The following is a 15,075-nucleotide window of genomic DNA, read 5'->3' as shown; positions in this document are numbered from 1 at the left end:
TAGTTGTGACTAATGTGTCTCATTCATTTCAATGGTTCTACTCACAAGACGTCGTCTGCCTACCTCTCGTTAAAATCTGGCTGAACAGCTGCACCAATTACTGCCTCCCTAAATCAGTTTGCCCTGGCAAAAGCGAGAAGCCAGTGAGCACATGAGACTAGAGGGGGTGCTTGGCCACCAGGTCGAGTTCATATCTCTTGGATTTGTATCTGCAAGATTATATATTGTATGTGCTTTGGTAAATTCAAAACTGCATCTTTGTAGAAGCAAGTGATGTGTTATTCTGCAGTTATACTGAAATCTAATAACACCGAAACATGCTTCACAATTTGGTATTTCCATTGTTGAAGGTCTGAACAATTTAGAAACTCACTTATATTAAAATAGTTTAGTCAACTTTAATTACAATATTTAAACATTATGTACATTAACCAACACTGAAATTTAATAGAGTATCTAAAGTGTATAAATATCTATATAAAAAATGAATGTTTACATTTATAGTAAGCAAGAGAGACAGCAGAAAGAGCAAGTTATTTTAAAAATGAGACATGTGAACCTATACCGAGCTATTTATTAAGATTCAGTTTCTCATGGTTTCCCCAAAGCCAGGTATGATACACATTCAGCTTATGGTCTTCTGGCTGTACCTGAAAGAGAATCAAAATGTAATAATTTTACTTAAGAAACACAGAGTTTGTATCATGCTTAGAGTAAGCACACAGCTGAAATCCATTTGTGGCTTAATGCTGCAATCCTTTGCACGTATACTTGGAAGTAAGTCCCCACTGAACAACATTAGGCTTACTTCTGACTAAATAGGAATAGGATCATGCTGCTGGGATACTGCAACACCTAGATATAACAGAAGATCAGAGTCCAGTCTTATGTTGTACCATAAGTACTTGCTACTTCTGCAAGGCATGAGGAGGACCAAGTGGCAACACTGCAGCAAGGGTACACAGAAGCTCCTGATACCACTCCTAAGACTACCGCAACACAGTGGAACACAGGATTGGGCCACTATGCCCAGGGGTTTTGTGCAGCTCTAGTTCATGCAAGTCTAAGGGCCAGTCCTAGTTTTAGGTCTTGTACCACATGAATAAGGACTTCTAGATTCAGGCCCATGGACAATCCATTCCATATTAATTTTATTTATTTACAATGTTTATATTCCGCTCCCCATTCAAAATTCCAGAGCGGTACACAAGATAAAATAAAATAAAACAGGATAAAAACACATTAAAATAGATTTTTAAAAGAAGCTAAATGCAAAGTGAACTGTGGCTGGTCATCAAGGGGTGGCTTCCTGGAACTATGTTTTCAGGAGGTGCTGAAAGGAATACAAACTTGGCACCTGCCTGACCTCCAGAGGCAGGGAATTCCATAGGAGGGGGGCTACCACGCTGAAGGCTCTTCCCCTGGTGGAGTCCAATCAGAGGATGGGTCTATGTGGAACCATCAGGAGCATGCCCTCGGATGACCTCAGTGACCGGGCAGATTGGTATGGGAGAACAAGTTGTTTAGGGCTTTGTACACAAATACAAGAACCTTAAACCTGGCCCAGTAATGAATAGGCAGCCAGTGCAGTTCCCTTAGCAAAGGAGTTATATGCTGGAAAGGGGCAGCTCCATAGACATTGCTCAAAAACACAGGGCTCTCATCGTCTTTCACAGACTTACATGTCAGCATCATCTATTACCTCTTTCCACTCATTGACACAGAAGATCCTGTAAGAGTCATTTCCATATTTTCCAATCCCGTGCAACTCAATTGGATACCTCCATTGTTTGACCAAATACTCATCTAGGGAACAAACACCCATATCATAAGAAAAGTCCTGGAATTGATTTCATTACATTCTATTGCTTTTAACATGGAGAAAACTTATTTGTATGAATGAGGCAAACTACACCAATTAATAATAAACAAAGAATCACAACTTTCTTGATTGATCAAGAAGAGATATTAATTGATCAAGAAGAGATATTATTAAGTTGTTGTATTCACCCACATGCATCATACACATTGACCCTGTTCAGATGACATGCTAAGCCATGGTAGGTAAGCATTTTGAGCTAAACATTATGGCTGCGTGTGTCCTCTGAACCATTCCTAACCACGGCTACATAACCATTGTTTAAATACGCTCGTTAACCATTTTCTGCAAAAGGGTTAGTAGCCTAACCATGGCTTAGTGTGTTGTCTGAACAGGCCTATTCAGAAGTCCCTGGTTTCTAAGCGGTGAGAACACAATGATGTAAAATTGTAGTGCCTCAGCTGCAGCTCTCAGACACCCACTTAGAGCATTCTGTTTAAGGCAACAATCCAAATGTCACGTGTATAAATTTCATGCCTACACCTAAAATGTTTGTATCTCCCCACCCCACCCCTCTGCTGTGCCATGCTTCTCCTGACCTCACCAAACCATTTTTAAAACTCTTCCATGTTAAAATAGTTTAGGAATTTGACATTGATGCTTTCTACAGGGGACCTATCATGATTGTGCTCTGATCATCTCCACACCACCCAATTTCCCCTTAAAGACTGCAGTCCTATGCACCCTTACCTAGAAGCCTCACTAAACATAATAGCACTAAGTTATTAGTAAACCCAAATAGGACTGTACTGTAAATAAATCTTCCTTAATACCGAGGCCCCAAAATTAGTATTTGTTGTTAATGCTAGGTATTTTAATAGGCAGAAAGACAGCTGTAGAAAACAAAATAGTAATAAATAAAAATAAAAAGGCAGGTTAATGAATAGAGCTTGTGTGTGTTTATCCCGCTACATCACAGGGTATTTTGAGAGTGGTCTGAGCCAGCAAGTCTCCAAATCTTGTCTCAACCAGGAATTCACTTAAAGCCCTATCTGATGCATGTTTGGACTGGCTGGGGTATGATGGGAATTGTAGGCACGGTTGCAGTAAGGATTCGTGAAATAATGTGCACAAAGCTCTCTGAACCCTCAAAAAGTACTATATAAATACTAAGTACTGCTACTACATGCCGAGGAGAAGGTACCTGAAAATTTGATGATGGTTCTTGCTCTGAGTTCATACAGGCCAAGAGGTTTAAGTAGCTCTGACATTTCCTTCCAGTTAGCAGTCCTTGCTATCGTAGGTGAAGGGTATTTCTTCAAAAATTCCCATAACACAGGGATGGCCATCTTTCCTAGTCAGAAGAAGATGCTGTGAATAGTAAGGTCTGCATTTACTTCCTTTTTAAGGCAGACAGCAGATTCATAGAAGATAAGAGTTTCCTATACAGAAGTCACCTGCCATGAATCCTGCTGCCAGCCATGGTTTGGGGGCAAATGCACACCTAGCAAGATTGTCACATATCTGTCACGACACAGCAAGGAACTACCCCGATAGAAAATTAGCCTTGTGTGATACAATTTTATGATGCAGAATTATAGATATTGGTTTGTTTTTTCAGTACAAACATTGACAATTTGCAAGCTCAGTGTGATCTCCATCTTGCATAATGCATTCAACAAATGGCAACATGTAATCCTCATTTTAGCAGCACTAATTTACTTTGCAGAGGTTAAGGACCTTTCTCTCTCTCTCTCTCTCTCTCTGTGACTTGCTACCACCCCCTCCAACAGCTAAGTGGGAGTCACTTTTCTGGGGTGCTATCCCACACCGCTGTGTGAAACAAGCTGGGGAGCGGAGGAGAAACATAGTTTTGTATTTACCCGAAGTCTTGTTCAGAAATATCGTTGCTATTAGAAGCTTCCACGGATCATGAAAGAGTGTTTCTTGAACCAGATTAAAAGGAGAGCGAGGTGGAGTCCATTTCCTAAAGGCCTTCCTTCTAGGTGGGCTTGGAGCTATATGCAGACACACAGTCAAAATCCAAAAAGTCAGTTGCTTTTATTTTCTTTTAATCCATATGTGTTTACAGAGACAGAAAGAGCACAGTGTGAATTGCCTCTTCAGGTTCTGAGGAATGCTTCTAACTGTTTCAACAGCTCCCATGAGATTAGGATGATTCTAACTGTTTCAATAGCTCCCATGAGATTAGCAGCAGGGAATAATATCCAAGTTATGTCTGCTCATGTTACAACCCTTTCTCTTCTACTTTCCTAACTGATGCTGCAATTGTTACTAGAAACCGTGGCTTGTTTAAATTCTACTCAATGAAAACAAAACAAGATCAGAAACCATGGTTTCATCCAGGTTTATTCTTATTAACTAGAGTTTTAAACAAACCACAGTTCTACCAAATTTGCATATAAGGGGAAACTGTGGTTTGTTCAAAGCAGAAGCTTCTGATCACCTCCTCTCATGCGCCAGAGATAGAGGGAGAGTGCTCAAGGCAGTCTCACAGTGCCTCATTCACATGGCTTCCCATTATTTTGTGCCAGGCCAACGTCACTTTATAATACTGAATATCTCAGCTTCAAAGCTCACAGTTAACTCTTTAGAAAGGATTCCTTAATAACACATACATTGGACTATGGATACCTATGTAACGAAAGCACATAGAGTTCTGCTGAATCAGTCTAAAGGCCTATCTAGTTCAACATATTGCTCACACAATGTTCTACAACAACTAGTGTTCAGACGCATACTACATCCGATACTGGAGGTAATATATAGTAATCATGACTAGAAGCCATTGAGAACCTTATTCTCTATGAATTTGTCTAATCCCACGTGTTTATACAAGCCAAACGCTGGTAATACTTTGACACATATTGAAAAGACTGTTGCTACTGCCTTCTATGCCTCCGACTCAATAAATATATCTACCGTATATCAATTTATACATGGAGAAGAAGACTATGTCTTACGGCCAATCCCTGGGCATGTCTTCTGTTCACAAAAAAAAAGAATGCTCATAGCCAAAATAAATGAGCATAAATTTAACCATGTAGGTGCAAAATCAAATTGATTTCATTCCAAGTAAATAAGGTTAGGATCAGGCTGCAAATCCAATTGGTAGGTCTTGTAATCCCCCACAAGACATTTCCAAAGCAAGCATTTTACCTTCTTTGAGGAATTTACTGGAAAAATATGGACTGGTTTTCCTTCTTTCCACTTGGGTTCTTCGAACACGGTTCTCTAAAGGTCGAAAAACAAAAGCTAATATGTAATTTCTTGTGAATTTGTATGGTAGCAAGTGATGCCGCCTCTTTTGTAAGTGCTTTTCTGTTATGATCTTTGGGCATAGAGGATTCTCGCTCACTAAAGTGCTATGGATTAGGAACCTATTGTATTCTATCCAGTCCCTACATTCTATTGTTTTAAAAACAATTAGTAAAAATAAACCCTCTACAAATAATCCGCTTTAAAGACAGTGAGCAAAGCTTTATGGCATACAAGTGATTATTCTTGCCTAGTAATTGTAAGCTTGCGAAATACAATTCAGTTCAGAGCACTATATAGTGAAGAAAAACGGTAACAATTGGATATGGTGGTAAACAATGACGAGAGGCACTACCATGGGAATACCACCTGAAAGAAAGCTAGTCATATCAAATCACAGGATGGGATGCAGACTGCCCTTTCTATGAGCAGAAGGCTCTGGGATCAAGCAATGCCACCCTGCTGCAAGAAGGGGCAGGGAGGCAATCTATTGCCAATTCCCCCTTCTCCCAGAAGTCCCCTGCATCACCTCTCATGAGTCCAGAGCAGCTTTTCAGCAGGCAAAGGTGGAATTGGAAAGATCACTTCTCAGCCTCACTGGATCCCTGCTAAGTACTAATCTGGATCCAACATCTAGAGCAGCCTTTCCAAACCAGTCCAACACATCTGGAGTTTCCCTTATTGGGGAAGGCAGCCATAAAGGCATGGGATTAAAAAGATCCTTTGATCTACTAGTTTGTAAGTACCCCTACCAGACCTCCACTCTGAAATATATACCTTTCACTGATGTAAAACGTTTCTCATTAAATGTCTGTGAAACAGTACCACTGACATTAGGAGCAATCTTTAAGTCTTGGCTCTCTGAAGGCACCCAATTTCTCTGGATTTCCAACTGTGAATGTTTTTTATCAACAGCGACAGTAACTACTACACTGTTGGGACTCTCATCACATTTTAAATCTTTAGTGCTTGACCTGTGCTCCAAGAGCTGTGGCTCCAATTTTGGTTCAGAAAACAGTGGTTCATCCTTCAAGCACATTTTCCTTTTCCTTGAGCCTCTCTGAAACACTTTGTGGTCACTGACAGTATAACTATTACAAATATATCCTGCTTTCTGTTGTCTGGATTTTTTAACAGTTTCAGTCGCTTGTTTTTTATGTGATGGTCTTCTCTGCCTTTTGTTTTGGTCATTACCCAAAGTCCTTGGTTCTGAATGGTTTCCAGTTTTCTTAATTTTACTCCTACTTCCAACAGTACAATTTTGTTTGGCTTTGAAACAATCATCCTTTGAGTTATCCACAGTAAGCCCATCCTGTGAAGAGATGGAAATGTCTTGCAGCTCTCTAGCATTGGTTTGAAGTTCCAAAATTTTACTTTGCAGAGAAGGTGTATCCTTTCCTTCACTATTTTCTAGTCCAAGATCTAGAATCTGGCTGCCTGCTTCCAACCCCACAGTTGTGGTGCTAGATCCTTTAGATCTTGATGGCGTACTCTTCTGAGCAAAGGTTGTAAAATCAAAATCGTCCAATTTAAGAACCGTCTCTTTGTTCTTTTTAAAGAAATCCAAAAGAGCACGTTTGGATCTGATCTTCGTTCCTTGAGGACTAACGAGAAATACACACGAAGGAGTTAGTTCAATTCTGTAAATCACAGATATGTTGTAAAAAACAGCCAGAAGATTAATATTAATCGTGGCCACTTGTAGATGATACAGTGGCAAGGCATGATATACATTTTTCAAATAAATAAATATGATGGGAAAACTAAACCAAGTTAGAAATGCAATACTAAAACTATTTATAAAGAAGTTTACAGTTTAATAGTGGTACTTTGAGAATCACAATTAAAAGGTGTGATATACATATTTTAAATAAATAGGTGGACTTAGGATTTGTAAATATTACATTCATATGTGTATTATGAAGCATAGAATGGACCACCATAGACATCACTTGTTGGAGTCCTAAAATGGAACACAGGCTAAGGAAGTACCCAGCAGTTGCTGGGGAAAACACAGACAAATAAAAAAAAATAAAAAGTACAATTAAAAACACATTAAAATAAATAAACCGCACACAATTAAAAGCCAGCTCAGCAACAGACCAGCTTATATGCCATGTTTGTACACAGTACATTAGACAGAGTCGGGAATATTATAACCACGTAGGGCTGGCAATTTTATTAATTGTTCTGGAAAGGTTCTTGTGCTTCTAAATAGCTGCTTGGCGGGCAGAAGTTCTTCTGCATATGCAGATGAAATAGTATGGGAAATGGCATCTGCCAAATTTCTACATACTATAAATTGCTTGTCAAAGCCATTCTGTCGAAAAAAAAGCTGGTATCCTACATGATTTCTTCTTTTTTAGTAAGACTTGTTTAATTTAAAATATAAGTACAGTGTATAAACTGTATTTTTTGTGAACTGCCCAGAGAGCTCCGGCTATTGGGCAATATCGAAATATAATTAATAAATAAATAACATTTTTCCTATTATAAACAATACTAGCAACTTTTAAACACTTTCTCCACTCTGCACTAAAACGTTAGTTGGTCGACATCAGAACTACACTATCAAGACGTATAATTAACATTACCTGACAAAATAAATGTCGTATCGTCCTGCAGTTTTTCCACTCTGCCTTTGCTTTATTATCTTCTCCCATCCTTCTGGAACAGGTTTCTGATACAAGGGAGCCACTAAAGGTACAGTTGCTTCCTCCTCTTTACACTGGGCAAGACTTCCTGTGATGGATAAAATTTCTTCTTCCTTGGGACTAAAACATTCTCTGGTGGTTGTTATAAGTTGTGCCTTTTGTTTGTTTGCGTCTTCAGCCATGTGTGTATCTCTTAGATCACTGCAAGTGAACATAAGAACATCAGAACCATTATCTTTGTAGCCTTTCCTTGCGTGGAAGTTATTCTAAACCTTTGATCACTAGAATTGCCTGTTTCGGCAGTTCCTCAGCCTTGAGTATTGTTGTTTTTTGGTAGAAAGGCAGGGTACAAATGAAATAAATAATCTCTATTTTTATCCACAGGAAGAACTGAATAATGGCTAATGGTGTGTATAGGGGGTGGGGAGGCTCAGCTTCCTAGATACTATTGGAAATACACAATAGAAAATGTTTATCTCCATCACTTCCAATGTTTTGAGCTTCTTGTGGGTCACTTAAGGCAGGGTTGGCAGAACATAGATCTCCAGATGTTTTGGACTTCATCTCTCAGCATTCTATTGGCCATGCTGGCAGGGGCTTCTGGGAGTTGAAGCTCGGAACATCTGGAGATCTACTTTCTGCCCACCCTGGACGGGTCCTAGTGCTATCAAAAGACATTATGGACATTGTCTTTCCCTCTTTAAGAGATTTTTTTTGTCATAAGAGAAAAGAGAGAAGCAGTGGTTGGAACCCAGAGGTTACAAATGGAATCAACTGCCTTCTGAACACCCCACAAAAAATTAGGGAACAAGGCAGGGAAATTTAACAATAAAATTTCCCTGCCTTTAACCATTATTAACCATTGCCTTGCCTCACTCATGCTATTTTATGGGCTGGGTGGGTATCCAGATAACATCAACTTCTACTTGTAAGCCTCCCATGTTTCCCCACCACTTTCTTTCATAAAGCAGAAAGCTTTAAGGAGAAAAATATGGCCTTCTAGTTGGAAGTATCCTTAGAGTGTTGGACTGAATGGTTCTTTGATCTGATAAATCCAAGAAGACATTTCATACTTTCTTAATGCCAATTATTTTTTCCCTTCTACATGATATCTCCCAAAGTGCACAGTCTCTGGTATACTTATAAATAGGTCTAGTCCAATCCTATGTTGCTGCTGTGTGTATTTAATTTGTATGTTCGTATTTCTGTAATAATGTAAGCCGCCTTGTAATGGCAGTGCACCCTGAAAGACAGGTTAAAAATCTTTTAAATAAATATTTATAAAACGTGTTTGCTCATAGGTAATCACCATTGAGTTCAATAGACCTTACTTCCATGAAAGGTTTCACTGAGTACAACTGCTGCTTTAAAATGTTAACCACATTTTTTACAGCTTTAGTCCCACACAATATTATTTGTAGATGTTGCATCACAGCACCTTTCCTCAACTCTCAACTTTGGGATTAGAGAGTTTCAGCTACTGAATGGTATAGAAATGTAATAAATAAATATCTAAATACACTTAGGAAGATAATACTTTTGCAGCGCAAACAGCCAAGGCCCTGTTCCTTGAAGAAAAGGAGACTCTTTTTCACATCGGATTCAAGTTACCAGTGTAGGGCTAAAGACCCACCCCACATGCCCTCCAGATGTGTTGGACTACAATTCCCATCATTCCAAGTCAGCATGGCCAACGGGTAGGGAAGCCTGCTATAACTAATCAGTTTAACCAAGTGGATATCTATTTATTGAGTATTTGGTTTTCAGCCTTCTTAGGTGCTGGGGGAAAGGAAGCAGAGGGGCAGCCATAGTCAACCGTGAAAGCTGACAGGACAAGGAGCGTAACATCACGTCAACATAATATAAGCACCTATTATGACATCACCGTTCACAAGATCCCGGGAAAGGAGGACCAAACCAAATGACCCGGGAGAGGGGACACACACAAAGAGAAGGCATAATGCATCTATCTCCTACTTTAACATCCCCTCGTTCACCCCTTCCTCCCGTGGGAATCTTTTACCTGCCCTCAAGCTGTTCTTCTCCTTCCTGAACTGACATCTTGCAACTCTTCTTTCGTATGTATTCGAATCACGCACGCGCAATCCTACCACCGCAGTCCCCGGGAATAAGCACGCCAAGCTATGCTCTTTTCCCGCCAGGGGAGCGGGTGGGGGTGGGGGGGTAAGAAGGGAGAGAGAGAAATCACACAACGTCTCGCGAGGAGCGTGATTACGCGCCCTTTGGATGTAGTCCCTTTTCCCTTCCCGCGGGTTTAGCCATATACACCGTTTGTTGGGAAATGTAGTTCGCAGTCGCGGCTAGCGAGTCAAGACATGCGCAGAGTCGTCTGAGGGTGCGCGCGCATACCTCAGGGCTCCCTTCGTTCCCTCTATAGATGTTTCCCTTGCGCAAAAAAGAACGGGAGCTGAGGCGGGTGGGATGAGTGCGCATGCGTGTTGCCTGGGGAGCCAGCCTGGCGTCCTGTGTAAATAAATTTTAAAAAAGTGGGACTTGGGTGCCGGGGAGGGGGATGCGCAGGAGGGGGCAAGATGCGAGCTGCGTTGACTTGGAGGGATAAGGCCGAGCAGTGGTAAGAGCGGGCTCCCCCTGAGAAACCGGGTGAAGGCGGTGGGGCGTGGAGCAGCGAAAGAGTCGCGGGGGGGTTGTGGGGGGGGAGGAACAGCCACTTTCGTCTGTCATTCCATGCAGCATCACTTTATTTCTATTAATAATAATATAATAATAATAATAATAATAATAATAATAATTTATGGCCATTCCAGCCCTCCACTAAATGTACCTAGCGGGGTATAGAGCACAACCATATAACCGTAGCCTTTTGGCACATATCTTAAGAGAGCCACAGCCTTCCTCAATGTTTGGGACTTCAGTTCCCATTAAGCCCCAGCCAGCATGACCAATGGTCAAGAATGTTAGGAACTGCCTTGGAGGGGACCAGGCTGAAGAAGGTACTGGTAAAGAGTATCATAATAAAATGCAACTTGAAAAATTCTAAGGGAAATATTTATACCATTTTTAGATCTACTTTCTGTAAAAAAAAAAAAAAAAAAAAGCCAACCTAACAAAACAATAAGAACAGAAGCAATATAAACATTAAAACAAAAATAACTGAAAAACGATTAAAAGCCAAGTTACAATGATGTGTCTTGATACCTTTTTAAGAGCCCGCAGAGAGAATGGGATCATTTGTAGCTCTGAGGGAAGTGTGATTCATAATATGGGAGCAACATAGGAGAAAACCCTCCCATATCGAGGCCGAAAGCCTGATTGATCAGTATCATCCAGATATGTCTGGAGTTGCACGGCCAGTACCTTCCCAATCAACTTGGCCAGAAATGCAGCATTTTATAGTGGTCTGTAGTTACTTCACTATTGGGTTAAATGAAGGTTTCTTTAATAAAACACTTATTGCCTCATGTAAGCAAGAGGGAACAACACCCTCCCACCAAGAGGCATTAATCACCTCCTTTAACCATAGTAACAGTCCTGCTTTGGCTGATTTAATCGGAGAGGAGGGACAAGGGTTGGATAAACAGGCTGAGTAGCGCTCACCACTACAGGCACCCTGTTCACATCATTGAGATCTACAAGCTGTAAAGAATCTGACACATCTGGAGAAGCAATTGTCAAAGTCATATCAACTTCCCTTGTTCCAATAGTGGAGTCCAAATCAAGACAGATCTGAGTGACCTTATCCATAAAGAATGAATCAAATTTCTCACAGCGAGCTACTGGTTGCTCTGACTCTGGCTGAGTTCGGATGACACGCTAATCAACTGGGGGCGTGGGTGTAATAGGAACAGAACGGGAAACAACCGTTGATTAGTGTGTTGTCTGAACTCAGCGTCTGACTCCCTCCTCCAAGATCCTGGTGAAGGAGGGCCTGCACAGTCACTGACTTATCCTATATAGATGTGAAGGTGGCAGAGGAATAAACTCTGTTGGCCCTCACTGCTCTAACCATTGTTCAGTCTGATTCATCATGTGTTTTTCTCCATTGGTATGTAGTCATTCCTCCTGTTTCATTACCCTCAGCTCCCTGTTAAGAAGCTGATCTGGCTGTATCAGTGAGGAGAGGCTTCCTAGGAACAATGCTGTTAACCACCCAGGCAATTTCTGTATTTCACAGATCAACTTGGGGTTTCACAGTGCCACCAACCAACAACACAGAAAAATTTCCAAGCGTATTCGGAAAACCATTCAGATCCATAGGCCAGATCATCTTAATCTATCCATTACCCCTGCAGAAATCTAGACTGGCTGCCAGCTCAAAACTAACCCCAAATGGGAACCATCTTCAGGTTACCTTCCCTGCCCAAACAAAATACCAGATGAGAATGGGGGCTACAATACTAAGAAAATAGCAGCAGGACTAAAAGATGTTGGTGTATAAATTGGAACCATTACGCACTGAAAGACTGTGAAAACAAGAGTGTCTTCAGGTTCTGATGGAAATGACCCGAAGAGGAACCCTGATGAATTTCAGTGACCATTTTCAGACAGCACACCAAGCCACAGTGGTTAAGCATCTTGAGCTAAACATTATGGCTTAGCGTGTTGTGTGGACCATTCCTAACCATTGTGGTTACATAACCACGGTTTAAATGAACTAACCATATGCTGCAACATGCTAAGCCATGGTTAGCCTAACCATGACATAGCATGTTGTCTGAACAGGCCCAGTCAGGAGAACATGCTGGAGTATTACCTCTGTTTGTTTGCAACAAACATTTGAGGATGAGCTCCTTGACAAATTGACTCACAGTTCAAGGATGGGACTAAAGAAGAGGCAAAAGGGCCAAAGAGAAATAAGGGACTTAATTGAAACTGTCTGTGCTGTCTCTTCATTCCCCTATACAAGGGTGCCCCAATCTGGCTTTTTGGGGTTCCCCAGATGTCTATGAGCCTTTCCCCCAACCACCAATTATTTAATGGTTTCTTGACTTTTGCATGTCCCATCTGCCCCATTCTAAAGGTTGTACTGCCTCTCCCAAGGCATGCTCACCGACTCCTAAGCCAATTCACAAGTGATTTTCCCTGGCGTTTCTTCTAATTATTTTAACAATAATTGTGTATTGCTTTTCAATCATAATGGTTCCCAAAGGGGCTCATAATAATAAAATACATTGATAGGCAAATGATATTGCCTTCTTTTAAATTATTCTAACTTCGGAATATTAGTTGCTGCCAATGTTTTGTATTGTGGGATAGAGGAAATATACAAATGACAATTCTGTCAAATGAATATTACTTCTGGGCAAACATCCACAAATTGACATTTTATTAAAATGTTCTATTGGGATGGTAAGCCTTTACTCAGAGATCTTATTATGGATATACTACATGGAAAAATATTTCAGATAAGAGGGAATTTGGCTTCCTTATTAACACTTTTTATTTTCCCAGTATCTATGACCTTGCATTTAAGCCTGATGGAACTCAACTGATAATTGCTTCTGGAAACAGATTACTGGTATGTATTTTGTTTTGTTTTAAATCTGGTTTGTTAATTGGCATCTTGATACTTATCATAGAGTAATCTATCAAAAGAATTACATTCCTTCTTTTGTTTAATGAAACACAGTTTTAAAATTGTATCAAACATTACAATTGTGATATACTTCGGCTATGTTAAAAACCAATTGGTTTATCACTGTATTTAAACAAAGGACTCTTGTGAAGCTTGCCAGAGTAAATGGTGGTAGCCTTGTGTTGCCAGCTCTAAGAGTTTTTGCTGCCAAGGTTATTCCCCAGATGATTTATGGGGCAGAAATTTGTGGTATTCCAGAGCCAACTCAGTTGGAGTCAGTACAGAATATCTTTATACGCATCTTATTGGGACTGCCACCAGGAACGTCTACAGTCTATCTGCAAACAGAAGTGGGTGTAATGTCAACTCTATATTTTATTTTGTGGGCCATTTTTTATTATTTTTTTAAATTGAAATATTTTCCGTAAATGAATTGGTTAAATTATGTATAGCAGAGCAGGCACATTCACCATCTCAAAACACCTGGATAGCTAAAAGTAAATTTTTACTACAGAAATATGGGCTTGATCCAGATGCCCTTCTTGTCGCTGGAACTCAGTCTAGCAGACATAAAATTAAGGTGCGTCTCCAAGAGCTATTTGCACAAAAGGATGTGGAGGCTATCTGTCTATCCAGATTTTCTAATACCTACCCTTTTAAAAAATGGCATCACAGGATAGAGAGATACTTGTATGCATTAAATCCACCTCTTTGCAGGGCATTCACTGCCCTGTGTTGCCTGACAATAAAATCAAACTTTATGGAAGGCAGGTTCAAGAAAATCCCCTATGCAACTGTGTCAGCCAATGGGTAGAGGACACCATACAGTAGCTACACTGTAAACTGCATGAAACACCTAGGGGAAAATATTTAGAGAAACTCTTAAGGGTGATTCCTACACTCAGTGATATGTATACGGTCAAATACTTACTGTCCAGTACAGACAAGTGTGTAATGTTTAACAGCCAATTTTGCTGTAAAGGCTGGTCAGCTTAGACAAACTGATGTGGCCTGCCTTGAGATGTAAGGTTTTAGTTGTATGCGCATGTATGTTTTAACATTTTATAATACTTTATCTATTCTTTTGTATATGACACGCTTTTATACTCTGTGTGTAACTTTTGTGTATGTACTTGATTAAAACCTGTATTTGGTTGCCTTCAATAAATTAATGGTGATGATAATAAGCAAACTTTAACTTTCAGTTGAGCAGTGTTGACTTTGTGCACTTGAAGACTTACACTCTCCTTTTTATTTTACCTCTATAGGTATATGACACTTCTGATGGCACATTAATCCAGCCTTTGAAAGCACATAAGGAGACAGTATACTGTGTAGCCTATGCAAAAGATGGTAATTCGAACCTTCTTAATTTCTTCAGCTCTTTGATCATGCTCTCATGTTTCATAGAACCTTGAGTGCTAAAAAGGAGTTTTATTTGGTTTTATATACAATCCCTTCTTCATAAATATTTTGAACTTTCCTGTTGCTAGAAAAATTGAAGTTTTTTGGGTTGTATAGTAAATAAAGGCATTCCATTTCAGTCTGCTTTAGATTAGCAGTTGCAGTAAAACTATTTTAATAACTTATGCAGGCTTCTACAAAATTTCCTAGGGAAGCGCTTTGCCTCAGGAGCTGCAGACAAAACAGTGATCATCTGGACTTCAAAGTTAGAAGGTATCCTGAAGTACACGTAAGTGATTGCTTCATGATTTTGCATATCTTCATTTCTCAAATACCAAATTTGTGTATGGATTCCATCAGGGGTC

At 40.1% G+C, this 15,075-nt stretch overlaps 2 protein-coding genes across 4 annotated transcripts in view; one reads left to right on the top strand and one right to left on the bottom strand.

Annotated features, from left to right (window-relative positions):
- Positions 1 to 373: 373 nt before the first annotated feature.
- Positions 374 to 9,925, bottom strand: MBD4 (methyl-CpG binding domain 4, DNA glycosylase). Of its 2 annotated transcripts, XM_063123400.1 has the most exons (8): positions 9,776 to 9,919; positions 7,693 to 7,953; positions 5,876 to 6,702; positions 5,000 to 5,074; positions 3,703 to 3,837; positions 3,024 to 3,173; positions 1,703 to 1,806; positions 374 to 650 (listed from the first exon to the last, which is right to left on the bottom strand). In XM_063123400.1, exons 1-8 carry the CDS (start codon positions 9,811 to 9,813, stop codon positions 570 to 572), a joined length of 1,671 nt encoding a protein of 556 aa, XP_062979470.1. In that variant the 5' UTR covers positions 9,814 to 9,919; the 3' UTR covers positions 374 to 569. The 2 variants fall into 2 exon arrangements, with proteins under 2 accessions (XP_062979470.1, XP_062979471.1); XM_063123401.1 differs by lacking the exons at positions 374 to 650; positions 1,703 to 1,806 and having other exon boundaries at positions 3,118 to 3,190; positions 9,776 to 9,925.
- Positions 9,926 to 10,271: 346 nt separating this feature from the next.
- Positions 10,272 to 15,075, top strand: part of IFT122 (intraflagellar transport 122) — a 71,422-nt gene continuing 66,618 nt past the window's right edge. For both annotated transcript variants that reach the window (XM_063121419.1, XM_063121420.1), the window contains exons 1-4: positions 10,272 to 10,345; positions 13,183 to 13,249; positions 14,575 to 14,659; positions 14,921 to 14,999. In XM_063121419.1, the coding sequence (XP_062977489.1) occupies positions 10,305 to 10,345; positions 13,183 to 13,249; positions 14,575 to 14,659; positions 14,921 to 14,999 (272 nt within the window). In that variant the 5' untranslated portion in view covers positions 10,272 to 10,304. The remainder of the gene's footprint in view (positions 10,346 to 13,182; positions 13,250 to 14,574; positions 14,660 to 14,920; positions 15,000 to 15,075) is intronic.

This window comes from Elgaria multicarinata, chromosome 3 (genome assembly GCF_023053635.1).
Source record: "Elgaria multicarinata webbii isolate HBS135686 ecotype San Diego chromosome 3, rElgMul1.1.pri, whole genome shotgun sequence".
NCBI classification, from domain to species: Eukaryota; Metazoa; Chordata; class Lepidosauria; order Squamata; family Anguidae; genus Elgaria; species Elgaria multicarinata.
The sequence above is the reverse complement of the archived record's forward strand: the minus strand, read 5'-3'. Positions and strand labels throughout refer to the sequence as shown.